Genomic DNA, 27,526 nt, shown 5'->3' on the forward strand with positions numbered 1-27,526 from the left:
AGGTGGCAAGACGGACGATCCAGACAAGAAAGAACTCAAAATTACCCACACAAGACGGGGCCTACGTCAGAAGCAGCCACGATGAGGTCCAAATGTATAAGAGGAAAGAGAAGACAGCAAAGAAAAAAGACAAGATTGTCGAATAGTTCAATATTTGTGTAATTTTGATAAATTATTCTCGTTGTTGATTTTCAATATAATTTGAATTCTAACGAGGTTTGAATTTTAACTTGTTCAAATTTCAAAACAAATGTCGTAAATTTTTTCGGAATATTTTTCTAGTCAGAATGCATATTTTATTTGCTTTGTTTCGATTTCGGAAACAAGAGATATGGATTTTTTAAAACTTATTACATGCTATTTTCATTATAAAGGAGGAAAAAACGTTTTTAAACCCGCCTGGCTTCTTTGCCGAGTCAAATAAACCTTCCCGAGACTTTTCTAACCTATATCATGGGTGTTTTGATAAGTTCATATTACAACACTGAACTAACAACGGAGTTTAAATATACCCCCTAACTCCAATACCGGTTAGAATACATGACAGGTTTTGATAGTGTTGACTGCCAGTCAGATCACATTAGCAAAATGCGCTGAAATTTTAACAGTACGCTCACGACAACATTTATGATTTTATGTAATTTTTCAAAACACTTTTATTTTTGAATCCAAAATTTGAGCCTCAAACAAAATATGTCATTTTTCTTCTAATCGTTCTCCCAATGAAGTTGAAATTTTAATAGAACAAGTTTTTTGTCTCTCTCTTTTTAGATTTTGCTATAATGAAAAAACATCAGTTGACTCGAGCAAAACCTGCTACATATTTGAAAAAACCATTTACAATTGGATCAGGTGGTAATTTCAATGGTTTGGATATATCTAAATTGATTGATTTTAGTTAGAGATAAGTCGATTCCTCGGCCATTGGATATGATATGTGCTTTAAGATTCGGGATGAACGATGAAAAGTGGAGAATGAAATGATATCCATATGTTAATCCAACGATTATGATCCGTCGACTGAGATTAAAGCTTTTTGCTTAACAATCAGTTGACTGAGATATAGCCACACCTGATTTAAAGGCAACATATCCTGTTAATCCACACCGCTTGCTGTATCCGTTTGTCCGTGCGACGCCAGCCATCGGATTCCAAGCCAGCGATTAGAGATTCAAGATGGAACATTTGCAGAAGAACACCTGCAGGCCCCAGGCAGCTGCGCTAAGTGAGCCATGCTAATTTGGAAATATCGCAAATCACCCAAATACCAATCGTGCTCCTGCCATGATGTAAAGATCCACTGTTCATATGGCCGTCAAAGCCGGCCGCTGGCCGGCGTCCTCCGCGTTCAGCGATGTTCTCTAAACCTTGGCCCTTGTCCTTGTGAAAAAAACCTAGCTAGTAATGTCTACGTGTGACGCGGTGGCGGCGAGTGGCGATGATCATCTGCTTTTTTGGACTTCGGTCGTCGATGTTCTCTAAATCTTGGCCCACCAGCGCATCATCTTCACTAGCCTCACTGATTCATGAGTTTTCTGAGTTGGAATTACTTGTAGCATGCAGTAGCACTAGCCACTGCTACAGAATCAGTTATTTCTGACGCGTCGGAAAATCTCTACGCTGACGCAAAATGGACGCGTCTCTAATTAATCAAGTGTCAGAAGTAATCAAAACACTATTGAAACGTCGGTACACGTCACAGATATGTATTACGTTCTGACGCTTCTTACCTGCAAGTGTCACAGGTGAGCAAGTGCGAGCCGGGTACTTGCTCGTAGAGGTTGCTTTTATGGCACTTGTTCATTGGGGAAGCATCAGAGAACACGTTTCCTATGAGACGTTTTAACAACACAAGCGTCAGAGAGGTTTCTCCGTAGACAAATGATTTGCTAAGATGCGTCAGAGGAGGACGTTCGCTTTTTCAAAAAAAAAATTACACCCACTGACGCTTTTTCTTCACGTCGTCACAAGCCAGTTTTGCAAAAACACAATTACATTTATTGCACATAAAAACTAGCCACTGAATCAAATGCAGGATCAAAGATTTTCATTGCATAGATCCAGATATACATTGCATTGCATATAAGATCCAAATTAACATACATTGCATATTGCACAAGATCTAACACTAAGAAATTGAAACATCAAACACATATGGTGATGACCTGATGGGGATGCTGCATTGGCAATGGTTACCATGCCATCTGGGGATGATGTCAAGGCCAGCCTGGTGGGGCACGATGACAAGGCCAGCCGGAGTACAAGAGTCGTGGAGGAGACGATAGCGATGGGCAGCCGTATTCGGAGCAGGCGGACAAAGCGGATCTACAAACCCTCTCAAGACAAACCCTTCTGGACGAACCATGATGAGGTGGATGGAGGTAAAATATATGAGGAGCTCGTAGTGCATATCTTCCTCCGTTTGATGGTATTTATAGGTGGGGGCGAGGCTGGGAAACGGACCCGAGGCGGAGGCGATGGACCAGAAGAGGAGGCCACGGACTGGATAAAGAGGTGTACGTGCGTACTCCCGAGGCGGGTCGCTGGGAGCGCCATGGCTATAGGCTCGTACTCTGCTCGATTTCTGAAACACGCTATGTCTCTGCAACGAGGGGCAATACCGTGAACCTTTATAAGATTCGGAAACTTCTCTGACGCTTCCGAAACAGAACGTGTAGTCACCATATAAACCACTTCTGATGCGTCCGGATAGAACGTGTCATGAGACTTTCTTCCATCTGACATGCCTGACAAATTTTCCTTTGACACTTCTACTAGGAACGCGTCAGGGGAGTTTCGCACCTCTGACACGTCCGGCAAGTCCACCTTTGACGCTTCGTTTTTTAATTAAATAAACAAAATAACTACTGTACATTAACAAGATTCCGTTGACTCGTGTTTTTGTAGCACGTGTCAGCGATGTGGTTGCGTTTGAATGTGATGATCTCCCGCACGCCCTTTGGCCTTCATCATTTCGTCTTCTCATGCAAACTGAATGCATCCTTTGGCCTTCATCGTTTCGATTTCCCAAGCAATAACTCGATCTATATATGCCTATATATATTCCAGCCTGTGCAGCCTGCAAAGATCTTTCCGACGGCCTTTGATCGATCGAGAAACACACACGCACACACGGTCAAACCACACACCGGCTGATCCGTATTTCACACTGCACTAGCTGCACGCACATGTTTAGCACTAGCAAAACTAACCACATACACATGCAGCTATTCCGATGGATCAAGTCACTTCACGTATATCACGTATATGCCTCAACTAACTCAGCTCACATAGAGCTAGTCTCTCGGCTCTCCAACATGCAGATCCTCTCTCTCAGCTGCATGCACGCACGACAACAGACTCAAACTAGTCTAGGACTCGTACATGCATGTCACACAACTACTGGCTTCACTTGACCAACGGTCCACTCGCTACAACTGCGGATCGAGCCGTCCTCTTTACCATGATGCCATGCATGGATTGTACTAGACATGGAATGGACTCACCAAAACGGCCCAGTTTGTTTCGGCTTTTGCTTCAGCTTTTGATGCTTCTAACTCTTTAGAGCGCTAGAAGTACCAAAAGCGAAATCAGAAGTCCAAACAAACAGGGCCTAAAGCAAATAAAACATGATTGAAGCGACCGCCCCCGTACAGAGTTCGATCTCTGTGCTTACCGTGCTAGTTCCTGGATCGACTCACTAGCACACATAGTTTTAAGATGAAATATCGAGATACAAAGGTCAAAGTACTTTATTACAACGCATCATTCAGAATTTAATAGTACTTACAACCTTGCAAAACCCCTTGGGTCAGCATAACAAATAGAGTTTTAAGATAACAAAATATTGTTTCACAAACGGCAGCGGAAAGGTAGAACATAAGGGCCACAACTACTCCAAGGAGAGAGCATGTTGGAATGTAAGCACATGACCCAAACAACAACGACGGACCTCACTCTTCGTCCAATTCACCTGCATTGTTAATTGCAGCCACTACGTGGTCAATACATTGAATGTATTGGCAAGTTCACCTGAAAGTTATAACAAACCTAACATTGTACATGCAGTATATGGCAAGGTGGGATTCAGGCTTTTTGGCGTGGTAGCAGAACATAATTTACCTTATCACAATTGAATATTACAATATTGTTAACTATTGGACACCGGGTAGAAACACCGATGCTCCTATTAAACTAAGGACATTGAGTAGACACATCAATGCTCCTAACCCAAGTTCAAACCATTCATTTTATTTAGAAATTAGAATGAGTGAGACCTTCCTTACAGCCCTCAAATCTAGTTGCTCATAATTGTCCGTAACAGTGGACACAGCTAAGTACTTAGTTTGACACTCTCGAGAGGTGGTACACTTTACCCACAAGAAACCGACGTGTTGATCCCTTGTTGTCCTCAGGGTAGAGTAGCAACGGCATCGATTACAGGAATTTTCAGAACATAATCCCCCCAGATCACCTGAGGGACGCGCTCCCACCTACACAGCTACATACCGATGTCATCCTCGGATCCGGGTTCATATTTCTTACATCCATCCCGGCAGAGCCCATATTACCATGTGGTTGTACTGGAAGCTTCTAAACAGGAAACTAGTCCAGTCTCTGGTTACCCCGGGTGGCATTCCACATTTGCGACGCAGGCGCTCCCTGAATCCACGGGGAGACGTCGATGGACGATCCCTCCCCGAATCCACGAGGAGACGACTCAGAGGGACCCATAGAAATGGACCCGACGTCGCATAACATCTCAAATCCTCAAAGCCGTCCACTCAGGATGGTTCGTTAAAGTTGTTTTGCCAAGTTTCTAAAATTGTTTCACATTATCAGTTTCACAGTGATTGAGATTCCCTCCCACGTATACTAACATAGCTTGGCTAAGCAACAACTATTCACGGTGGCTATTGGTGGAGGATTCATGGCAAAGGAATTTCTATCGCTAATAGGACAATTCATAGCTAGCATAAGTACGAGTAATAATCCTATCAATGCATTCTAATAAGCAACACTAATGCATAGGTATTTAAAAACAACAATAATAGGATAATGATCAAAGTGAACTTGCCTTGATAGCAGTTGGGGTTCAAACACTCGTCACAATCGCAAGGTTCGTTCTCCGAGTAAACTAAAATAAACAAGCAATGGACTAACAGAAATGTTAACTCACAGGACATAAGAGATGTTCCATGTGAAAGTTCTTTTGTCCAGAGACCAGACCTGAAAAAACACAAAGGTATAATCAAGATTAAGAAACTGCAAGTGTTATACTCAAAATTAAATTAAATACAGATCCAGATATTGCTTCCAGCCACTGATATAAAGGAGCTAAAAGAGGGTGTGGAGCTGTCTGCGGTATCTGCAAATTTGGCTGTGATAATGGTTTCTCCTGTGTTTGGTACTGGGTGTTCAATCACTTGAGAACACGCAATCCTTCTTCTTGACTCAAAATTTATGATGTGGAGTTTTGCGGGAAGCTTTTCTCGAAAATTGACCGTGGCCAAAAGGTATTTGCCATCTGGAGCCCAGCTGAGCTGAGAAACGTCTTCCCCATTCCCAACCTGTATAAAACATCACAGAATCAAAATTACAACATGATATATCTGGGCAAGTTCCGGCGTCTCCTCATGCTTCGCTAGATCTTGCTGCGCCACTTGCTTGGATTGGAAGATTAGTCCCTTCCGTAGCTACATTAGGGTTTAATCGTCGCATAAGAGAGAGAGCGAGCATGAAATAGGAACAGAGGATTTGGAGAAGTGCTTTCGTACTCGTTGGCGGCAAGCCGCAGATGAGGGGGAGGGGAGGGACCTGGAAGCTAAGGAGGAGCCGCAGAAGAGGGGAAGGGGCAGGATCTGGAAGCTAAGGGCGTGTACAATGGTTGATAAGACTGTCTTATCTTAGGCATTCCACGTCAATTAGAAAAGACAACAAAACATGTTGTATAATGGGTTATCTCTTAGTGTTCTATCTTAGAATTAATGTTTAGATGAATAAAATTAACTAAATGAATGCTAAGAAAAGGTGAAATCTAGTACAATAGTAAATTTGCTTTATCTTTGCCTTATCATTCTTGTGAAGAGATCATCTCTTAATTAAGAGAAGGCTTGTACCTTTTCTTCGTTTCTCTCTCTTTCACATCAAATTTTATCCTATGTGACATCGTTAAGAGAAAACTGACCTCACCCCATTGTACATGCCCTAAGAGGGAGCCGCACAAGAGGGGAAGGGGCAGGAGCCGCAGAAGAGAGGAGGGCCAGGACCTGGAAGCTAGGGCCAATTACCTTGATAGTGTGTTTGGATGTATGAATTTGGGCTGGGAATTGCCCATATGGCATTCGGAGGCCCGAATTCCATTGTTCGGATGTCTTTGGCATTCGGGCCTGGAAATCAAACCCAATTCCGAGCCCACAGCCGCCTGCGTCCACTTGCTCTCCTGCAATACCGAGGGGTAGCGCTCGGTTTTCCCTGGAATTGGGCCTCCGCGTACCGGTTCGTTCTTCCGAACAGAAGCGAGCGAGCGAGCTCGGGACGAGATCGATGAAAACGCCCGGCGCACCAACTCGCCTTCGCGGCGGCGGCACAGGTAGGCCACTCCTCGCCTTCCTCCTCCCTAACCCTCCTTCTCCCCGTCCTCCTCCTCCTCTGAGGCTTTCTTCTCCCTCAGTTGTCTCTCCCCTCCAACAGCCTCCTCTAACCCTAGATCCGAGCAGAACGGCGGCGGCCGACTAGGAGGTCGAGGTTGGCCACCTCCGCATCTCCCCAAGCCGGCCTCTTCCTGGTCCTCCACTTCCACTTCCAACCATTTCCTTCTAGCAATCAAAATCATCTTTTTTGAGGGCTGTCAAATGACTTGATGTGTTTCAATTGCAGAATTTCTTGGAGTACTGGTAGCACGGGAGGCTGATTTTGTTCTTGTTATGGCCTGATGTGTTTCAGTTGCAAAATTCCTCGGAGAATCATAATGTTTCTTGGCTAAATGACTTTATATTTCGGTTGCAAAATTGGATGCTAATATTTTGTATGTTGTTATACGTGAAGAAGTAATACATATACACACAATTTTTTCTCTATATATAAACAATTGTATATTCTCCAAACTCAACAAAGTAGCCAATTCCACACATTGTACATCCAAACATGATTTGGAATTGGTTGCTACCTTCTGATTCCAATAGCTAATACCATGCACATCCAAACAGTTGCTTTGGCATTGGAGGCCAATTCCAATACCACACAGATTTGGCATTCCTAACCCAATTCAATTCCACACCTGAATACCTACATCCAAACAAAGCATGAAGCTTTTGATGTCTTCGAAGTGGCCATCATTGTCTCCTCTCTTGTATCTCAGCAGCCGGATGATGCCGCCGGTCCTGGTAATGGTGGCGTTTTCTGCCTTCACTGGCTGCGAGAGGGTCTCCTCCCGTTGCAATTACTGCTCCGTCGTGGGGGTTTCATTTGCACACGAGGGATTGCCGTCCCTCTGGAGTTGCCCTGTTGTACTGTTATTCAGAGTTCCACGACAGTTAGATCAATATTTATAAGGTAATCCACCACATGGTTAAAAACGAAAGGCCCTTACCAGCAAAGTGCACTTAAAGGCATTTGTGTTGATACGCCAGATCCTGGTTCCTTGGGAGGTTGCACAAGCAAGGACATTCTTGGCTCCGTCGCATTTCTGCGGATGATAATTCCAATCTATATGGTGCACTATAGGTTTACACTTGCGCTTTTCTCCTGCTGCCAAACATCTCATGTACACCAGATCCATTTCTAAATTTTTCTTTTTCTTGCCCATCGTGTTCCCTGCTGGGCAGTTTAATCGAAAAATTAGAGCCATCGATCTAGAAGCTAGAGCAATTTCAGATCTAGTAAACCTAATTAATAGGCAAATCTGGTCCACCCAAACGCAATCCTACGTGCAACGGACAAAAGAAAAAGTGTATGCTCGATCATTCAAAAAACATTATCAAGAATAAAACCAGATCGATCCCTTCATACCCCACGAGCGTGCACGCTACACACAAAAAACACCTAACTACTTGAAGTCAAGCATCATAAAGAGGCTCAAAAATAGCATCATAAAGAGGCTAAAAAATTCATAAGAAAGTGAAGTGATAGTAGATCTCAGGAGCGCAGGTAGAAGGGGACGACGCTCGCCAGCCGGCAGTACCAACCCCGTATGTGACCAATCGAGGGAAGACCTCAGATAATGAAACCCCAGGAGAAGGAGATACTGCTACGAAGCTAGCTCTAGGGTAAAGTGAACCACGCCCGTAGGTGACCAATCGAGGGCAGACCTCAAATGATGAAACCCTTTAAAGAAAGGGGAAGGAGATGTCTGCTACGAAGCTAGTTTTCCTAGTAAAGTAAAGCAAGAAACCAAGTGCGGAGAGATAAAAATAAGAACGAGAAGAGAAAACAACCAACACACCAAGAAGAGATCGCAATAAATTCATAAGGAAATGAAGTATAGTAGTAGATCTCACGCGCGCGGGTAGAAGGGGACGACGCTCGCCAGCCGGCAGTACCAACCCCGTATGTGACCAATCGAGGGAAGACCTCAGATAATGAAACCCCAGGAGAAGGAGATACTGCTACGAAGCTAGCTCTAGGGTAAAGTGAACCAAGAAGAAACCAAGTGCCAAGAGATAAAGATGGGAGGGAGAAGAGAAAACCAAAGAAGAGGTCGCAGACAGGAATTGGCCTTCTACTCTTTTCAAGATGAGAGGGGGATGTTTTTTAGCTGGAATTAGAAAGGACCTCAGGCTCTCACCACGTGAGTGGGAAATGAGTGGAAAGGTGTCGCCCGTTCGCTCTATGCAAGTTTGACGAGTCACGCGGCTCACGCGGTCAGGCTTCACGCGCCGTTAGGCCGAACCATTCGTTTACCAAAAACTTTCACATCTACAGTATATATAATCATACTTCCATACAATTGCTAGTGGTAAAAAAAAAAGACACCATTCCGCTAGAAAACCAGATTTTATGTACTTCTTCTATTCTCGAAAGGCTTTTTTAAACATTGTTTGCCACTAATCTATTTTTTAGCCACAAGTGTCTTGATATTTGAAGAGAGTGGGTGTTCACCCAATACTCTCATAAAACCCCTTCCACTTCAACACACTGTGAGTGTTTCTACAGTACCACGAGGTACCAATACCTCCCTGCTATTCACGGTTGATCAAGAAAAGGGTATCACGACTTTTTCACGTTTTAGCCCAACCATCCTCCTGTAGATCCAAACGAGGCAACCACCTTATCCTCGAATCCCATCCTTCCGTAGGGGGTAGGAGACGCCGCCGCCGCCATTAATTCCTTCCACCATGCCAGCCATCTCCCTCGCGTCCGTCTCGCTCGCCGCCGATGGAAGCCACCCAACTCCGACTCCTCGACAAGGGGTAGCACCTCCCCTACGGAGCTCAGAATTCTTGGCTGCCGGTGGTCATCTCCCTGTCCCACCAAGATCCATACCCAACATCGGCGGCATTCTGACAGTGGCGTTTGCTGCCGCTGCACGTTCGCTGGCTGCTGCTGTCGACCTACCTCGACGTCTATGCGTTGTCACAGCCACCGGCGACTGTCGTGGTAGGCAGGGATGCTGTTAGAATTTGGTGGGCCTGATAAGCCCAAGCCCAAATTTTAATAAATTCTGAAAATCTCAAAATCCCATTCATGAAGTGGAATGAGGGGGGTAGGAATGGAAATAATCCCACCTTGCTAGTTTAGAGTGAGTGAGACCAACATATAAAGGATGTTGCTTCTCACCTATTGAGCAAGTGAGCAAAGGAAATCCCCACGCGCGCTCCTCCTCCTCCTCCGCTCGCCTTGTCACGACGCGCGCACGCCACGTTTCGTGGATCATGCCGTGCCGCTCCGTCCCTTCGATCGACACATAACACAACCGAGTTAGTCTACTCCATCCCGAGCGCCGGCGTGCACCACCGATCGGGAGAGCAGGTCTCCAGAATCTTTCGACTTTGCGATCCTGTACGGGAGAGAGCGAATAAGGTTTTTGGGAAGCGCTCTGCGTGACTGCTCGCTTCCCTGCAACAACGGGTTGTCTACCTCCTCGAACCGGCGGGTGCGCGACGCGCCGCCGTCTTGTTCGTCAACAACTTCGTCAGGCGAACGCAACAGCAACGGCTTCCTCTCCACCGCAACGGTACGTACACCGTAATTTGATCTACTGTTTAGTTTTGATCTACGAGATTATACTATTGTTGATTGTGCTGTTGAATACCTCTAGTATATTCGAGATGCATATGCTAGTTGCTACTGTCGTCATGATTTATATTATGAAATTAATCATTAATTTGTTATTCTTGAAATTGCTTAATTTTTCGACAGAGGCGGCCATGGCAGTGGAAGCTGCTGTCACCCCTCGGCCCCTCCTCCTCGCTGGTGCCATGTACCGCCGTAGTTTGCGCGAGGAGCAGACGCACCGGGCAGCCTTCAACCGCAAGTTCCTGGATTGCAAGCTGATCTGTGGAGCAACGGCAAGTACCACGGGATTCGCAGGTGGAAGCCGGCCGGCCGGCCGCTTTGCGCCATTGCTGCGGCTAAGCGAGTGGTTTTTTTGGGTGGGCGTGAGATTACCTTTTAACCCTCCTGACTTGGTACCTCACCTTGACCGCTGGGCATTCATGTGTCCATTTGCAGCCGTTAGATTTGAAAACACGGACGGTTGTAAAAAAAATTCAAGCACCGGAGAACTCCACAAACACTAATACGAGAAATGTTTTAAATTGATGGAAAATGAGGTGCTTTGTTTGAAAAAAATTAGGGATGATCCTCTCTAATCTTTTCCTATCAAATAATCATTTGAAGTTTCTAGTGTTTTCAATTTGGAGTGAATAATACTCTAAAAACACTAAAAAACACTAGTGGCAAACAAGGCCTTTACGGCACCTACGTGTGCTATCCATTCATGTGCATCTAATGGCCAGCATTGATTTATACTCGATACCGAGCAACATGAGTAGCGTCGATAGAAAACAATATCGGTCGACCCAAGGGGCCAAGGAGTGATTATTACTCCAAATATGGATGTATCTATTATTAAAAAACGTCTGGATACATGTAATATTTCGACAACAATGGATCGGGGGCGTATTTATTAGCTTCCGCAAGATCGCTGATCTCCATACGATTATGTACGTGCGAAGACACCCTTCGTCACTGCAACGTTACCACGTACCTATTCGTGCCATCGCAGGAACCGATCTACTCCGTCTGTCCCATATTAAGTGACACAAATTTTTTCAAATATAATGTATCTATGCATAAAAATCGTTTAGATACATGTAATAGAAAAACACTTAATGACTAGGAGTAGATCTTATTTCTTCCCGTGTTGTATTTGGCCCTGTAATTAATTACTTCATCCTGGGCTCTTAAATCCTAACTGAGCAGAAGCCCTAGTGCAACACCAGTTGCAACCAAACCGAAGTATGACCTCGACTCAAAACCATACCGATGATGCTGAATGATGTGGGCTGGGCCTTGGCACGGGCCAGCAAGAGGGTGGCCAATACGACGGAGGATCGTACACACATCGGACAGAATTCATCGTACGCAAAGCAATCCCCCTTCTCCTGCAGGCTACAGCCGCCTCTCTTTCACTCTTTCCTTGCAGGGCAGGAATCCCCATTCTCCTACAGCCGCCTCTTTCCTTGGAGGGGAGGAAAGAAAGCGAAGAGAAGCAGACGCCGGGAGGCACTGCCGGCTCGTCTCCCTCTCCACCCCGTTGCATCTCCATCTGTCTAGAAACTTCCGCGGGCCACGTGCCCGCAGCTAGCTCCCTCTCTGTCCCATTGTTTTTTTCCGATCAGACTGGGAGATGGCTTCCCCGGAGTCATCAGCGGCGGCTGCCGGGGCGGGTACCGATGCGGCGAGCCAGTCAGCTGTGGTGGAACCGATCCGGATGCCGACGGCGGAGGAGATCAATGGGCAGGACATCTGGAACAACTGCGCCGTTCGGAGCGTCGTCAGTGGTGTCATGGGTAAAGTTACTGATGAGCTGCAACTCAATCTCTTATCTTTAATTAACCTAGTTGGTAGCTTGTCTGCGATAGCTACGGTTGTCGTGTTGAAAACTTGCTCTGGGGACAAAATAGAGTAGTTGTTCTGTGGTGCATTTAGGATTTGAATCACATGAACTTAGAGTAGCTGAAGCCCAAGCCTCAAATTCAGGTTTTTGTTTAAACGAATTTAGGTTGCCATGATCTAGTTCAATTATCACGTCATTGCTGTTTGGATTTTGTTTGAGAGGCTCGGTCTGGATTTTGGTTCTGTGACATGGAGGGAGCTGTTCATCTGTAGATGGTTAGGTTTTTACCTGTCTGTTTGAAGAGTTAGAAACAGAAAGACGCTAGTTCTGCAAGAACTTGACTTGTTTATTTTTCTTCTGAAAATGAACTTTATATATGTAAATACGTTCATTTGGTTGTTCTCTTTTGTTTTGAACTTCTGATGCACTGGGCTTCATTGTTATAGAACTGTTACCCTGGTTGATGATAAATATTTGGAGGTGATGAAAGATAATCTTTATGCTCCCCTCTTGACAAACCTTTCTTCATGTGCAATGGCATCTGATATAATGGAGGTTCCTTTTGTTTCAAGCAAACCGAGTTTGGGTGTAAGTTTTTTGTAGTGATCTATTCTATTATATAGCTCTAATTAAAACAAGAGGACAAGAAGCCACCAGATTCGTCCACATAGGCTAAATTATATCCTTCGGTATTCTTAAAGTTTGACGGTCCAGATTTAAAACTTCATATATCTAGAATATGTTTCAGTCACCATTTCCGGATGCACGTAACTAAGGAAACAGTGGACTGCTGCTCAAGCATAGGCATGCACATCCTCCTGCTCGTGCAGTCATGCGTCGGCAGGACACAATCCAATCCATCCAGAATTCTACATCAGGACCGTATGTAGGAATTCGATGCCCTGGAGTGAAATGCAAAATGGGGCCCTAAAATTGAAAATTGTTGCATAACCAAAAGTATAACCTACTTAATTATATGATTTCAACATACGGTATTTCTTATAGTACTTAGGAAAAATGAATTGTGATTGCGTGATGAACTCATGAACATGGAAGTACCTTGGGTTGCTGCGGTGTGGATTGTAAATTTCTCAATTGGCCGATAACCGTGGATGAACGGAAGACGACTGCCGAGGCAACGACAGAAGGAATCATGGAGATCTGTCGATAAGCCCTGCGTGTCTGGTGGCTGCGCGCCTGCTGATAGACTATTTAGGCCCTGTGATTGATTGATGGAGATTGGAGATCGGCAGACGATTCGTCGTGCGGCTGAGAATCATACATGTAAAAGAAGCAGGCTTTTGTTCTTTGCCTTTCTCCTTATGAGCCATTTTCCTTTTTCTGTAAATAGGCTTTTGTTTCCTTTTTTTCTGCTGTTAAGGATAGCAAATTAGTATTAAGATAATATTTGGAGGCCCCCAAAAATTGGAGGCCCTGAACCGTCGAACGGGTCGCTCCTGCCACTACACGGCCCTGCTCTACATGCATTAGTCAATGTACTATGTGCTAACTAAGTATTAAGCCCAACTCCAAGTAGTAGGCTACTCGCATATCCAATGTCCGGCTCTCACTTGTGATGTGCGTCTTCTTTATATGAACTAGTTGTTGCTGATGGAGTTCAAGATGACTAGAGTATGGAGGCGGGCGAAAGTGTTAAATGGACAAGCAGCAGTAAACTAACGTTCAAAGAATTGAATCATATCTTTTTAGACGTTCAAGGCAAATGCATAGCATTGTTAGCTCGACATAGATTTTTTGTACTAGTACCATTTATAAATTTATACAAGCAGCATATTGATCTGAAAAATAACTGTTATAACTATGGAGAAATAATCTAAAATAACAATTTAGACGAAATCTAGCCACGCAAATGCATGGGTCACCCTGCTAGTTTTTCATCAAGTTGAGGTCATGGAATAAACTCAATGAGATTCCAGTACCGAGTTAAGGCATCTGAGTTAAGTCACATGGTCAAGGATTCAGAAAGTGGTTCAACAAAGGTATGAGCAACCTGAGAAGTTTTGACAGAGTATTACAAAGGTTCCTGTTGCACTGTCCACATCCTTTTACATCAGCGTTGCTAGAAGTGCAGGAAATAGCAAGGTCAAAATTTACTAAAATTTGTTTCAGAGTGGCTCAACAAAGTTTCAAGTAGCCTATTTATTTTTCTTTCTAATAAAATCATCGAGCTAGGGTTTGGTTTGTTCTGGTCCATTCATTGCATGCTCTATGTTTGAACTTTCAACATAATAAATTAAAGTTGGATCTGATAATCTGGTCCTGCCTACCATATCTTCTCTTTCCCTGTATAGTTTGTTATTGTGAATGAGCACATGCCATAGTCCTTTTCTTTAGAATGATAATGTCCCACTTGTGCAATGTGTAGCTTTCCAACAGCTCCTTGACTGCCATTCTATGTACAATGTGACCAAGGTCTGTAATGTGAAAATATGTACTCTCTTATTTTGCATTATGTAATAATTTGTCTGTTCATGCATAAAGCATGATTTCTCCAAACAACTTAGAGGACAGAATCAGTGCTAGCAACACGATTTACTCTATTCTATATAGGCAAAGTATTAGTATTTCCTTTAGTTTAGCTTTTGATACCCTCTAACAACAGCCATTTGGTGTCTGGATACCCCAGCCTAAGTTAGAAGTTGCGTTAACTAGTGCTTTTATGCTTGCCTAATCATACTTCCTTTGGAGTTGGAGTTGGAGTTATGCTAAACAGCCTGGAGTATCAGCTGTTTTTTTTTGAGGCCTCTCTTACAGTACAGCTGTAGTATCTGAACTTACGCACTAACACATGCCACACGCACACCACAGTCACACACCCTACCCCTAGTGCGCAAGGCAGACTTACAACTTACTACACGCATACTAGATTCCCAAAGTCAGTAGACTTTGTCGGCAACGGGTACATTGCATTACCACTAAGGAGCAATGCGTGGTAGAGGAAGACCAGAAGGGAATAAATTCCCGGTGAGACACGCACGGACCGCCCCAACTGGGGATCGATCCTGCGCGGGCTGGCTGCATCACCGCAGCGCAAGCCATCCGAGCTGGGCTCGGTTCTCTGGAGTATCAGCTGTTGGCTTATCCCACATTGGTTCTAGTTACAACTTACAAGTGTGTAATGCTTCATTCTATGGATAACTATTATTAATTATGCATTTGTTTTCATCCAATAGGGGGTGGTCTTGGTGTGCTTATGGGATTATTTTTTGGAGCTTTGGACAATCCAATAATGGCAGAGGAGATGACAGCAAGACAACAAATCGTCTACACGGCAAAGCAGATGGGTAGGAGAAGTATGAGCAATGCCAAAACCTTTGCAGTCATGGGTGTGATTTTCTCTGCAGCTGAATGCGTCGTAGAGAAGGTAGATACAGTGTCTGATTTTTATGTTTATTTATCTTCATGAGTGTTTCTTGAAATGTTCTACTTATTTGGACTATGAACTGTCATGTCTTGGCAGGCACGGGCGAAGCATGACACTACCAATACAGCAGTAGCTGGCTGTGTCACAGGAGGGGCTTTAGCTGTAAAGGGTAAGTTATTTTGCAGTAACTTTTGAATTAGATCCAACATAGTTTTTACAAAGGATGAACTTAAGCTCCCAAAAGAAAATCACAGGCTACATGGATTGGAGATGTTTAGGATGGAATGAGGTGGATCTGTGGATGGGCGTCTTCCACATTTCTTATTGGATGTAGGAAAGGGTGTAAGCCCCATGGTAGAACTAGTTTGGCTATCCTAGGGTTGTAAGAGGCTGTTTGGATTCTACCCGAACCCAACACGCCAAAGCATTGGCTCGCCCACGATTTGGCGGAAGATTTTGCCACCTCCATCTCGCCCGCGCGTGGGCGCAAAAATCAACTACCGCGGGCGGATTTGCTGGGATGTTGTGTGGGCTCGCCAATATACAGCCTTTGAACCAAACAGTGGCCCTCAGAGCGTTGGCGCACCTGATATTGGCAGCGCATGCATTGGCGCTAATCCAAACAGGCCCTAAGCCCATGGTAGAACTACTTTGGCTATCCTAGGGCAGTTTAAGAACCTAGGACAAGAGCAACTGTGTTCATCATTTGGGTGTGCCACACTATCATTTTTGTTTTGGGAATGCAGATTGTGTAACCGATGCTCTTCATAACCTGTACAACTTGCTTTTCTGGTCAATCTGGGTTCTGGGAGTTGGGGGATACCTATGATTTATGCCTTTTATAGTGTTTCGATCACTTACCTTGTTTTATCCTTTGATGTTTCACTGCTTAGCTTAAGTTTTTATTTTTGCCAGAACTGCTTATTTAAAGTTGTGATTATTTCTTTTGGATCAATTATTTGATACTATTGATTCTGCTCATCTAGTACGAGTAGTTACATTATAAGAACTTTGTTGTGCAGTAAATTTGAAATTTCTTCTCTAAGGGAATTGGTATTTTTGCAGGTGGCCCTCAAGCTGCATGCGTTGGGTGCGCGGGTTTTGCTGCCTTCTCAGTGCTGATAGAGAAGTTCTTTGATCGCCATACCTGAATGAACGATGGAAACATTGCATCCTCTATATGTTAGCAATTCAAGTGAAGCTTTTTTTTAGCAAAGCACGAGCACGATTCAGCATTATCTGAAGAACATTTCGTTATTTCACAACATTCAGCTGTTGACATGTCTCCAGAGATAACCTAAGTTATATATCCTCGGACTATCCGTAGCAAACTAGCAATGAGTAGTAGCTTTACTGTTCTCGCGGTCTGTAGCCAATTTGAAGTTATATCATCGTCATTCCTTGCTCAAGTAGGCATTTTTACTGATGCAATCGCTGAGCACGTGGGTGGGTGCGCTTTTGCTCTGCCAAACGCCAAGATGATAAGATGTTCGTGACAACAGGGTGAAAATATATAGTTGGAGATTCAAATAACTGTTTCAGCTGTGTTTGCACTTTGCAGTAGCAGGGAGGTTTCTTATACTGTATCTTTCATTGCTGTATCTCATCATATCCATGACTTGCATCTGCAGCGGGTATCCGTTGTTAAATGGGACTAGAATTTTTTGTTGCGAATCGGTTGATGTATGCTGAATAGTTTCAGAGATTACTCGTAAAACTGATCCGGGTAGGCTTGTACTCACTGGTGATCAATAAAACAAAGATCAGTTCACATGCATCCATGGAAACTCCAGGGTTATATCAATAAAACAAAGTGCAGCCATCTACATCAAAAGGCACGCTGGGCGATCTAAAATTACACCCCCGATAAGCAAGTTTCCTAATCTATGGCTAGGGCCTAGTCTAGTCGTCGATGATGGCGATGAGCATGGATGCCTCTTCAGCGTTCGGTCCCCGAGTATCTGAAAGACAGAGAGAACGATCCTGTCATTTCAACAAATCGACGGAAAAGTATCGAATACGATCACGAATTCATGATCACGCAGAAGATTGCAGTGCACCTGAATTGGGGAGGTTTGCTATGATCTGTTTAACGATCCCAGCGCCGCCGGTCGACTCATCTCCCTCATTCTTTACCTCGCCTTCACTGTGACCAACGTCTCCATTGCTCGCCTGCTTGGCGTCTTCCTCGCTGCCGCCACTGCCATTGGCGCCGGACATGGCCAGGCCGATCTTAGAAGCCACGGTGCTCAGTATCCCAGCAGCCTGCTCGCCGCCTTCGTCCTCATCTTTCCCTCCCCTTTTCTCTTCCTCTGTTTCTGCTGCCCCGACACAAATCAAATCGGCTGATACATGGAGATCCATCGGTGACAAAATTAAAGGCATAAAAAAAAAATGCAAGTCCTTACCTGAGGCTGACGGGGAAGAAGCAGGCGAGCTGGAGAGGAGCCTGTGGAAGATCCCGCCGCCGCCATTGCAGTCTTCCTTCTCCTCCTCCCCACCCTCGCCGTCAGAAGCGGCAACCGCGATTCCGTTGCCATTGGCTTCACCAACGTCCCCAGGCTCTGGGCTGCCGCTCCCATTGGTGCCAGACATGGCCGCGCCGATCTTGGACGCCATGCTGCTCAGAAACCCACCCTCCTCAGCCACCTGCTCCTCCTCCACACGACCAGCGCCCGCGTCTTGCTCCAGTTCTTGTTCTTCCTCCCCGCGCTCCTTCCCCTGCGCCATGGCCTCCTCCTGCTCCCTCCTCTCCTCCTCGCCCACCGAATCCTCCATCTCAAACCGAAACCACAAACCAGTACTGTACTACTATTCCACTTACTAGCTCTCAGGCTCAACTCGCGACTGGAAAGAGTGTCAACTACTAGTGCAGGAAGCCAAGAACAGGAACGGAATCAACGGATCAGAGATTTGAGGAGCCGTGCCGCAGGAGAGTTATATAGGCGCCCGGCGTCTGACACGAGTAGGTGCGCACACGCGTCCTGCGGAGATGGCCGCCCGGCCCGGCGAGTGGCGACTCCTCGGCTCCTCGCGCGACAGCGTCTGGGGCTGCGTAGCCTGGCGCGACGGGATTGGCCGCCGTCCGCTACGATATTTTAAGGCCGTTTTGTGCTTTGCGCTTTCCGTTTTTTCGTTTCTTTTGGCTTCATTTGTGTACTGCTCCGGGGGCCGGGGCCCGGAGGCAGTGGAACGCCGGTGGCCGGTGGATCGCAGAGGGGTGTCGGTGCGGATGCCTTGGACGAACGAAAGAGTGTCCAGAACATGTTTTCCTCCGTGGGAAGAGCGTCCGGGTCTGGGTCTTCACGTCTCCTGGGAAGCGTGATTGCGTGATTAGTCATGGAGTGGTCAGTGGAGCGAACGCTGCGTTTGATGCTTATTAGAGGTTAGTAAAGCAGTACAGTACTGGACATAACGCTGGTTACAGTGAGTGAGAGTAATTTAGAGCAGTAACATGCATATGTTTAACTTACTATCACCATAGTACGTAGAAACTTATGTGTGGTGTCATGCATTGTGTCAATTAATTGTATTGTAGACTCATCTTGTCTTGATTTGTATGATGTTATGGTAACGTATCTAGTTACCACCTCTCTCTCTTTTTTTATTTATTGTCATGCCGTGTCACCAAAATGCCTAGTTGACATCTTATGTTAGTACCTAAATTACTCCCACTGGGTAGTTTAGAGTACTAACACATGTTACATTTTACTACTTTATTATGTTACTTACCAATGTGACCGGCCTGACGCTGCGATGGAAGCCATGGTATCGACGCGAGAGAAGTGCCGCGTGCCTAGCTGCTTGGCACGCGCGACGATACTTACGATATTCAGAAGTTACTAAAACATTTGTTGGCGAAACAGGTACAACAACATCAGAGTGGCGCAGCGGAAGCGTGGTGGGCCCATAACCCACAGGTCCCAGGATCGAAACCTGGCTCTGATAGAAGTATCGATTTTTTTTCTTCCTCAACAACGGCTTAATTTCTTTTTCTTCATGAGCGGTCTAATTTTTCATTAGTTATGTAAAGGAGTATAATTTCAGGAATCATGTTTTGGCTGGCTACCTTGACATCTACAAGCAAGCTTTCCTGCTGGACAGTACAAACTGTTTATTAGTAAATCCAGCATGGCTTTTCGCAAAAAAAAATAATGGCGACACTGACAGTTTAACATCCCAAAAGCTCTTGGATGCCACACAAAAACACCGGTTGTTTTTCTTTGAAACGAACAAAGCACGCTGAATTAACATGCACATGCCCCCCCCCCCCCCCCTCTGTTAATACAACTGTCAGGGTCACATCCGCGGCGTTAACACAACTGTCCAGATCGCACGACGCATCGACGACGAGCAGTGCCTAGGATATGATCCCGTCGCCAGCTCCCAGGTTAAAACCGATTCCGCGGCGCTCATGTCGTGAAAATCATCATGTCGAAATCGTGAAAATATTTGAAACACCATCAAGCCCGCTCCCCTCCTCCCAACGTTTTAGATTAACCGACCAAACCGCATCTAATCCTTCATCATCACGAACTAACCTCCCTGATCAACTTACCTCCCTGATCGATTAAAGCTGTTGATTTGCCGGAAGGAAGCAGTTGCAGGCACAAGAGTATTATACCACCGGGGGTCCATAAACTAATCTCTTGTCTAATTACTCTAACCCCACAAAAGAACCGTTTTTCTTTTTGGATCGTCACTAAGCCATGGCGTCACTAGTTAAATGAGGGGGGGAGCGCTCATGCTTCCGTCGCGTGCCCCTCCACCACCTCGACATGTTGTTACCGTGTGTGCATTTTTCCCGATTTTCCCCTTATATGTATTACCACTACCACCCCCGCAGTGATCTTGCCGGCCAGGGGGGCACCGGAGTTTGGTGCCTTGTTCTTGATAGAAAGGGAGAGGAGACTAGGAGAGGGTCCATGGGGCGGCCGCCGTGCTGTGACAAGGCGAACGTGAAGAAGGGGCTGTGGACGCCTGAGGAGGACGCCAAGCTGCTGGCCTACACGTCCAACCATGGCACCGGCAACTGGACCTCCGTCCCGCAGAGAGCAGGTCGTCGATAGTATAGCTAGCGGGGATCTCGATCGGCCTGAATATCGTGTCATCGGTCACCGGAATGGTGTTGGTTTTTTGCATGGGTTTTGCCTGATGTGGGGAAGGGGTGTGTTTGTGTGTGGATGCAGGGCTGAAGCGGTGTGGGAAGAGCTGCAGGCTGAGGTACACCAATTACCTGAGGCCCAACCTGAAGCACGAGAGCTTTACGCAGGAGGAGGAGGAGCTCATCGTCACCCTCCATGCCATGCTCGGAAGCAGGTGCGTGCCTGTCCAATTGGTTGCATCTTGACATTTTCGTTTTCAGCAGTGCTTGCCTTTGATTTCGATTCATGCTTTCCGTAGACTAGACTGCTAAATTTCAGATCCTAGGACTACTGTCTGCCGTAACTTGAAATGCACAGGTCTTACAGTAGTTTTGAAATCAGTTACCAAGTTAGATTATCAAACGTTCGTTCCTCTGATATACCAGAATTCACGTGCTACAGCTACTCGAGAATTTACTTCAGTTGTTCGTTATGAAAAAAGGAAATCAGTCCGGTTTCATGGGTTTCTGCTAGTAGAATTTGGTGAAAAACTGAAAATTGGCTGAAGAACTCAATTGCCGTCTGAACTGTGTCCGCATTGAGAATTCACATGGCAAGTGTACGTGCGTGCGTATGGGGTGCGTGCATGTAGGTGGTCTCTGATCGCGAACCAGCTGCCGGGGCGCACCGACAACGACGTGAAGAACTACTGGAACACGAAGCTGAGCAAGAAGCTGCGTCAGCGCGGCATCGACCCACTCACGCACCGCCCCATCGCGGACCTCATGCAGAGCATCGGCACCCTCGCCATCCGCCCCCCGCCCGCCGCCGCCGCCTCCTCTTCCTCCCCCTACTTCCCCATCAACAACCCAGCTGCGCCGCCGCCGCTCCCGCTGCTGCAGGACGACGACGTCTCGTACCACGCCGCCCTGCAACAGAAGCAGGAGGTCATCACGCTCCTCGACGCGGACGCGCCCGGGGCGGCGGCGTCGCCGGATCACCACCACCACCAGCAGCTCAAGTGGAGCGACTTCCTCGCCGATGACGCCGCGGCGGCGCTCGAGGCGGCCGCGCCGCCGGCGCAGTTCCAGGAGGCTGCCGCGGTGGCCGGTGGAGGCGGATTATCGGCGCGCGCGTGCGGCGGCGACATTGGGGGTGGTGTCGGCATCGGCGGAGGCGGCGCCGGGGATGACGGCGCGGCGTCGTCGGCGTTCATCGACGCGATGCTGGACAGCGACAGAAAGATGGGCGTGGACCAGCTCATCGCCGAGCTGCTCGCTGACCCGGCCTACTGCTACGGTGCCTGTTGCGGCTCCTCGTCCTCGGAGATGGGGTGGGGCTGTTGATTGACTAAATTGGGGTGGCATTTAGGCTTATTTGACACTCTTGATTCGATTATAGTAATATGAACTTGTTATGGACCTACGGGTACTCTTCGATTGACGCTGAGCTGATTACGCATGCGTGCGCTGCTTTCATGTCCTTTGTGGCAAATATAGTTGGAAATGGAGATCGTCATCATCATCAATAGACGAGTGTGTCGGAATAATCGATCCAGGTTAAGATTCTGTTCAATCGTCTGAGTCTCTCAACTTGACAAAAAATATTTATGGTCAGTTTTTTTTATCGCCTGACCGTTAAAATCGGACACCAATGATCTCTCACCACGGTATTACTACTGTGACACCATGGTTTTGACCGCAGAATTTTCATGTGACAAGTTGGCAACACTTTTCTTTTTAGCCCCCAATGAAAAGACAGCAAGTTAGTGTGGTATTTTGAAGTCAAAACTACGACACGTCACACTGATACCGGTTTCACCCGGGTGAGGGACCATTGTTATCCGCTTTCGATAACTGAAGGACACAAGGTATATGTAAAAAATGTTGAGTAACCATTAACATACTTTTTAGTAAGTTGCGGGTTGAAAAGTATATATAGTTTTCTCTTTATTTTAGCTTTGAATTTGGGAGCAAACACGTATAGTTTATCCATCTCACTTTAGAGAACTCTTCTTGATTTATTTTAGACTTTCTAAGCCAATGCTTTATGTCTGTATAGAAAAATTAACATCTCGAACTTCATCTTGGTTGCCTGAAAATTCCAATGCACAATCTCCCCGTTGTTTTGTCTTTTTATCTCCAAATTCTTGTGAATGTGAACAATCAAAAGACACCACCTCAGAAATCCTCACATCTTGTAATTCCAAAGAAATGGACGGTGCCGTGACATCACATTTATTTATAATACTAGTGAACGTGCATGTGCAGAACATGTTCGAGTAATGTAATCGAACAACACGGTAACACCAGGAAGACCACCAAGCCATGTGGTGCCACGGATAGTACTAATGCACGGTAGAACTAGCAAAAAATGTTATGAAAATTATGTCAATTTGTCAAAAATTTCCAATTTGAACTTCAAACTACACATCAACTTTAATTAATTTTTTTGCCGTGAATAGTGTCCTAGCGAGAGAGAAAACATGCAGATCTCAACATAATAGAATTTATCTTTTCCAGTGCTCTTTAAACGTGAGATGTTTTAAATATAAATTTTATTGTATGATACATTATACCATCATTTTTTTTCTTTTATCGTGCCACTCTCGTTATTGGCATTTAACTCTGACCATAAATTAGACCAATAATATTTTGGTCATGTGACAAGAAAAATGTAATCACTGGGGTTTTTTTCGGAAGTGAATCGAATGGAATAATTTTTGTGACACATATTTTTCTAGTTAATGATCAGAACTAAACCTCGTATGCTCTCGCTAAATAAACATAAGGAGTACCACAATTTGGCATGGTCTGCACCGTGATCATCGGCCGAATTATTAAAAAAATACAACAAAACTAATAGCGGGCAGACTATGAGCTCGTTTGTATCCATCATTTGGGATTGGAATCTTGAAATTCATTTGGATTCTAAAACCAACTTGTTTGTATGACACTTAATTGGATAAAGGAATTTAATCCGAAAAATATATGGAATCACACCCTACGTAACCTTAATTCCGCTCTAAAATAAAATTATTAAATAAAATCCTGTCAATTTTTTATTTTATTTTCATTTTTATCGGATGAAATGAAAGCGAGGGAATTCGACACGTCGGTCGTAGTTAGGCGACGAAATGGACTACCGGACCTTGCTAGCCTCGAGATGGACGTGCATACAGCAGCACCACACGATGCCCACGGGCGGAAGAACCGTGAAGTTCCCGACTTCCCGCACGCATCTTCCCGTCTTACCGTCCATACCCATTGACACGAATTATACTCGCCGCTCCCCGTTGACCATAGCAGAGCTCCCACGCACGCAACGGCAACGCGAGATCCCCTGAACCCGCCATGGCTGGTTCCCGTCGTGTCCTCCCGCTCCTCCTGCTCCTATCGTCCGCCCTCGGCTCTCTCCTGCCGCCGGCCGCCGCCGGGAAGGTCCCCCTCGCGCTCTACTACGAGTCGCTCTGCCCCTACTGCTCGCGCTTCATCGTCAACCACCTCGCCGGGATCTTCGACAACGGGGTCATCGACGCCGTGGAACTCCAGCTCTTCCCCTACGGCAACGCCCACGTCCGCGGCTCCAACAACACCATCTCGTGCCAGGTGACCTGATTATTATTTGTCAGTTCAGTGATTCGATCCCCTTTCTCCCCAGAATTCCATGTGAATCACCCAGCAGCTCACTGAAGTCTTAATTCTTACTGTGAGCGCCACTGAATGTCTGAATTAGCTTCTATCTTCTTGCCTTCGATCCTACTTGATCGATTCCATCGACTTCCCCGGCCCATAGCATGAGCTAAGCTTCTGACAGGAATTAGTGGTTCACTGATCACTCCTCAAGGAACACTTGAACGGTAGCGGTGGGAGCAGCGTGGCATTATATCGCCCTAGTCACGACGTTGCTAGCCAATCGCCGTTCCGTCTTACCGTATATATTGCCACTGTTTCTTTTCTTAGACAGAGTACAAGGTGGATCGGAAATACTGCAAATACATCACCACAGACACGATCGCGTTACGCAAAATTGGAGGTTCAGTGGCTCCTTGAAACGGGGGCAGCTTGCCGTTGTTTCTTTTCTGTTTGTTCTGCCTTGTACGAAGAGATAACTGGATTTTTTTTTTCAATCAACAGCAAAACAAACTGGATTTTTATCAACAACGAACGCAGTTGCTTGCCTTGTCAATTGTCACTTGCCCTACAGCTATGCCGATTTCTCCCTAACGCCACACTAATCCACTACGATAACCGGCAGAGAACATGGTTTTGCAACGGCCACCTAATACGTACTACGACTGCTACAATCCTATACGGGTTGAGTAATTAGCGGCCTGCTGTTTTAGCAACCGCAAGCTTAATTCGGCTCCACTACTAGCCGTGCTGCCGTAGAATGCTCTCGTAGTGTGTTCAGGTTATGCAAGGCTTACTAGTTCATTCCAAGCCATTTCCTCCATGGTTTTGTACATTTGCTAGCATCTAGAAACTCCACTACCGATCCCCAAGCCTTGCGGTTGAAGCGATCTAGTTCTGCACGTTGGTCCCACATTAGCTTCGCCGCGACGCCGCACAGGTGTCCGAGCTCCTGACGCTAATCGACAGTATAAAGCCCCCCCCATTGCCACGCTCCTCTTCCACGACTCAAGCCTACTACATTGCCAAGCTTCCGCGGCGACCTTCACCCGCTCATTGATCGACCGGACGAGCGAGCCCCCAATGGCCGCCCGCGTCAACAGTTTCTTCCTCCTCGCGGCGCTCCTCCCGCTGATCGGCGCCTCCGCTGCTGTCGCGGCGGGGAACGGGGACGCCGGGAAGGTGCGCCTGGCGCTCTATTACGAGTCGCTGTGCCCCTTCTCAGCGAGCTTCGTGGTGGAGAACCTCACCAGGGTCTTCAAAGACGGCCTCCTCGAAGCCGCCGACCTCACCTTGGTCCCGTACGGTAACGCCGAGGTCGGCGCGGACCGCTCCATCTCATGTCAGGTGTGCCACCGTCCCGGCGCCGCGCCTCCCATCGGTTCCTCTGCTCTTCTCTCCTTTTTCTCATTACCAGTTGGGACCTGGGTGCGGGGCTGTGTCGTTCTTGAGTTAATTGCTGATGCTGTTGAGCTGTATCGAATTTTTTTAGGGAGGAGTTTGGTTAATTGCTTGCTGTTTGGCGGTACATAGTGCTGATGCTAATACTGTTGAGCTGTTGGCTTCTTGCAGCATGGCCCTGATGAATGCCTTCTGAACACCGTGGAAGCTTGCGCCATGGACGCCTGGCCGGATTTGGTAACCAACTCACACTTCATCATGATCTCTGCTCACAGCTTGGCCACCTACCCAATATTGTTGCAACTTCAGGAGGTTCTCAATAGTAAATAGGTTACTATTGAGAATTCAATGGTAAAAAAATGTTACTATTGAGAATCACAACAAAAACTTTGTTACCAACTAGCAGTATAGAATATATTGACATCATCTTGGTACCCTGTGGTGAGAGTTCACTGTTCAAAATTCAGACATTTCTTTTGTTCCAAATCTTGTGAGGACTGTTAGATAATGATAACTACTGTTCGTTGGCTGCAGAAGGTGCATTTCGGTTTCATCAACTGCGTGGAGGACCTGGTGATGAAGCGTAGGCGTGGGGAGTGGGAGTCCTGCTTCAACAAACTGGGGCTTGACTCCAAGCGTGTCACCGACTGCTACAAGAGTGAGCGTGGTCACGAGGTACGGAGTACATACCAATCTCTTCTCATGCCACTGCATTGTATCACTCGCATTACCTATGTTCCAAGTTGCTCACCATAATATTCGGTTTTTTTTTCGACTGACAATGTTCGCAATTTGTTTGCTCCATCCAGCTTTCGCTGAAGTTTGGGAAATTGACTGACGCGCTTGTTCCTCCACACAAGTACGTTCCATGGGTGGTAGTCGACGGGCAGCCGATCGGAGAGGTAAACGGCAATCACTCTTCTCAAGTTTTAGATCCACTTATGATGAATGATTACATACGCTTTGCAACTATGCATACGCTAGTTAGTTATTAAATTGCGAGGAACCTGTTCCTGTTTCAGGATTACGAGAACTTCTTATTTTACGTCTGCAAGGCGTACAAGGGCCAACCTCCCAAGGTTTGTCATGGTTCGGGCAGTCGCCGTCCATTCATTAAAGAGGTAGTGAAGGCAGGCAACGGTGTCAGTTACAACTCCGGCGGTGTTGAGCCTGATCGTTCTGATGATGATAGTAATTGATAGGTTATGTTCCCTTCTGGGGCTCAATACATATGAACATTGTGCAGCTTATGGAGATGTATACCATCCGACAATAAAGTGAGTTATGGTGCTTTGAACCTGGTTAATTGTCGTCTCCTCGTCCGTGAGAATATCACGTCGCGCAGTTTCTGTCTATACTCAGATCCGCTAAATATGGTATCCACGGAACCCCACAGAAGAATACTTTCTTCTAGAAACTCAACGCCATAAAGATCCCTGAAAAAAAAAGCTATAATCACTTCGTCCCATATTAAGTGACTCAAGTTTGTTTAAATATGAACGTATCTATATACTTCCTCCGTCCCATAATATGAGGCATGCACATATCCTTAGATCGTCGATTTAGCTAACTAAACATATTTTTTTTTAAAATATCATTAGAAAGTTCCTTCGATAATGAATCTAATGACGTATTTTTTGTTTAAAAACATACATATTTAATTAATCAAATTGAGAATCTATACGTGTGTGTCTCATATTATGGGACGGAGGAAGTACTAAAATACGTTTAGATACATGTAATATTTCGGCACTTAATATGGGACGGAGGGGGTACGCACATTGTATACGGTACAAAAGGCTCGGTAGGCTCCTGTGGATTTTTCCACCGGATTTTGAGGAAATTCTAAAAAAATCTAATTTAAAATGAACTACAATTCCCCAAACGCCCTAGAAATCATCTGTGCCAAACAAGGGTGTTGTATTTCTTGAATACACGTGTTGTCGATGGAACACAATGTTTA

General features: G+C 45.9%; 4 protein-coding genes, 2 long non-coding RNA genes and 1 other non-coding gene across 10 annotated transcripts; 5 read left to right on the forward strand and 2 right to left on the reverse strand.

Moving 5' to 3' along the window:
• The first annotated feature begins 6,467 nt into the window (after window positions 1-6,467).
• Window positions 6,468-7,079, forward strand: LOC104581798. Its single transcript, XR_729957.3, has 2 exons — window positions 6,468-6,592; window positions 6,880-7,079. It is a non-coding gene; the product is annotated as an uncharacterized LOC104581798 (long non-coding RNA).
• On the reverse strand, window positions 7,069-8,274 carry LOC104581797. Its single transcript, XR_729956.1, has 2 exons — window positions 7,592-8,274; window positions 7,069-7,511 (listed from the first exon to the last, which is right to left on the reverse strand). It is a non-coding gene; the product is annotated as an uncharacterized LOC104581797 (long non-coding RNA).
• A 3,307-nt stretch (window positions 8,275-11,581) lies between these two features.
• Window positions 11,582-16,996, forward strand: LOC100824017 (mitochondrial import inner membrane translocase subunit TIM22-4). The gene is made up of 4 exons (XM_003558085.4): window positions 11,582-12,014; window positions 15,256-15,446; window positions 15,543-15,615; window positions 16,512-16,996. Exons 1-4 carry the CDS (start codon window positions 11,852-11,854, stop codon window positions 16,595-16,597), a joined length of 513 nt encoding a protein of 170 aa, XP_003558133.1. The 5' UTR covers window positions 11,582-11,851; the 3' UTR covers window positions 16,598-16,996.
• A 168-nt stretch (window positions 16,997-17,164) lies between these two features.
• On the reverse strand, window positions 17,165-18,503 carry LOC100836834 (glycine-rich protein 1). 3 transcript variants are annotated; one of them, XM_014897410.2, is made up of 3 exons: window positions 17,855-18,503; window positions 17,507-17,764; window positions 17,165-17,407 (listed from the first exon to the last, which is right to left on the reverse strand). In XM_014897410.2, exons 1-3 carry the CDS (start codon window positions 18,222-18,224, stop codon window positions 17,349-17,351), a joined length of 687 nt encoding a protein of 228 aa, XP_014752896.1. In that variant the 5' UTR covers window positions 18,225-18,503; the 3' UTR covers window positions 17,165-17,348. The 3 variants fall into 3 exon arrangements, with proteins under 3 accessions (XP_014752896.1, XP_010228732.1, XP_024313718.1); XM_010230430.3 differs by having other exon boundaries at window positions 17,507-17,767; XM_024457950.1 differs by having other exon boundaries at window positions 17,507-17,791.
• Window positions 18,504-19,322: 819 nt separating this feature from the next.
• TRNAM-CAU lies at window positions 19,323-19,394 on the forward strand. The gene has a single exon. It is a non-coding gene; the product is annotated as a tRNA-Met (tRNA).
• An 830-nt stretch (window positions 19,395-20,224) lies between these two features.
• Window positions 20,225-22,079, forward strand: LOC100824326 (myb-related protein Zm38). The gene is made up of 3 exons (XM_003558086.3): window positions 20,225-20,504; window positions 20,636-20,765; window positions 21,183-22,079. The coding sequence occupies exons 1-3, from the start codon at window positions 20,225-20,227 to the stop codon at window positions 21,874-21,876; spliced, it is 1,104 nt and encodes a 367-aa protein (XP_003558134.2). The 3' UTR covers window positions 21,877-22,079.
• Window positions 22,080-23,744: 1,665 nt separating this feature from the next.
• LOC100824631 (gamma-interferon-inducible lysosomal thiol reductase) lies at window positions 23,745-26,869 on the forward strand. Of its 2 annotated transcripts, none has more exons than XM_003558087.2 (5): window positions 23,745-24,138; window positions 25,735-25,800; window positions 26,098-26,238; window positions 26,373-26,465; window positions 26,586-26,869. In XM_003558087.2, exons 1-5 carry the CDS (start codon window positions 23,884-23,886, stop codon window positions 26,760-26,762), a joined length of 732 nt encoding a protein of 243 aa, XP_003558135.1. In that variant the 5' UTR covers window positions 23,745-23,883; the 3' UTR covers window positions 26,763-26,869. The 2 variants fall into 2 exon arrangements, with proteins under 2 accessions (XP_003558135.1, XP_003558136.1); XM_003558088.4 differs by lacking the exon at window positions 23,745-24,138 and adding an exon at window positions 24,176-25,509.
• Window positions 26,870-27,526: the final 657 nt, after the last annotated feature.

This window comes from Brachypodium distachyon, chromosome 1 (assembly GCF_000005505.3).
Source record: "Brachypodium distachyon strain Bd21 chromosome 1, Brachypodium_distachyon_v3.0, whole genome shotgun sequence".
Classification (NCBI taxonomy): domain Eukaryota; kingdom Viridiplantae; phylum Streptophyta; class Magnoliopsida; order Poales; family Poaceae; genus Brachypodium; species Brachypodium distachyon.

Bases quoted from the DNA above. Each gene is read 5' to 3' on its own strand.
- LOC100824017 (XM_003558085.4), top strand. From the start codon at position 11,852: ATGGCTTCCCCGGAGTCATCAGCGGCGGCTGCCGGGGCGGGTACCGAT. The intron at 12,015-15,255 runs GTAAAGTTACTG...TTCATCCAATAG, and splicing joins CGTCGTCAGTGGTGTCATGG to GGGGTGGTCTTGGTGTGCTT. The intron at 15,616-16,511 runs GTAAGTTATTTT...GTATTTTTGCAG, and splicing joins AGGGGCTTTAGCTGTAAAGG to GTGGCCCTCAAGCTGCATGC.
- LOC100824326 (XM_003558086.3), top strand. From the start codon at position 20,225: ATGTTGTTACCGTGTGTGCATTTTTCCCGATTTTCCCCTTATATGTAT. The intron at 20,505-20,635 runs GTCGTCGATAGT...GTGTGGATGCAG, and splicing joins CTCCGTCCCGCAGAGAGCAG to GGCTGAAGCGGTGTGGGAAG. The intron at 20,766-21,182 runs GTGCGTGCCTGT...GCGTGCATGTAG, and splicing joins CATGCCATGCTCGGAAGCAG to GTGGTCTCTGATCGCGAACC.
- LOC100836834 (XM_024457950.1), bottom strand. From the start codon at position 18,224: ATGGAGGATTCGGTGGGCGAGGAGGAGAGGAGGGAGCAGGAGGAGGCC. The intron at 17,792-17,854 runs GTAAGGACTTGC...TCCATGTATCAG, and splicing joins TTCTTCCCCGTCAGCCTCAG to CCGATTTGATTTGTGTCGGG. The intron at 17,408-17,506 runs GTGCACTGCAAT...TCTGTCTTTCAG, and splicing joins AGCAAACCTCCCCAATTCAG to ATACTCGGGGACCGAACGCT.
- LOC100824631 (XM_003558088.4), top strand. From the start codon at position 25,246: ATGGCCGCCCGCGTCAACAGTTTCTTCCTCCTCGCGGCGCTCCTCCCG. The intron at 25,510-25,734 runs GTGTGCCACCGT...GGCTTCTTGCAG, and splicing joins ACCGCTCCATCTCATGTCAG to CATGGCCCTGATGAATGCCT. The intron at 26,239-26,372 runs GTACGGAGTACA...TGCTCCATCCAG, and splicing joins AGAGTGAGCGTGGTCACGAG to CTTTCGCTGAAGTTTGGGAA.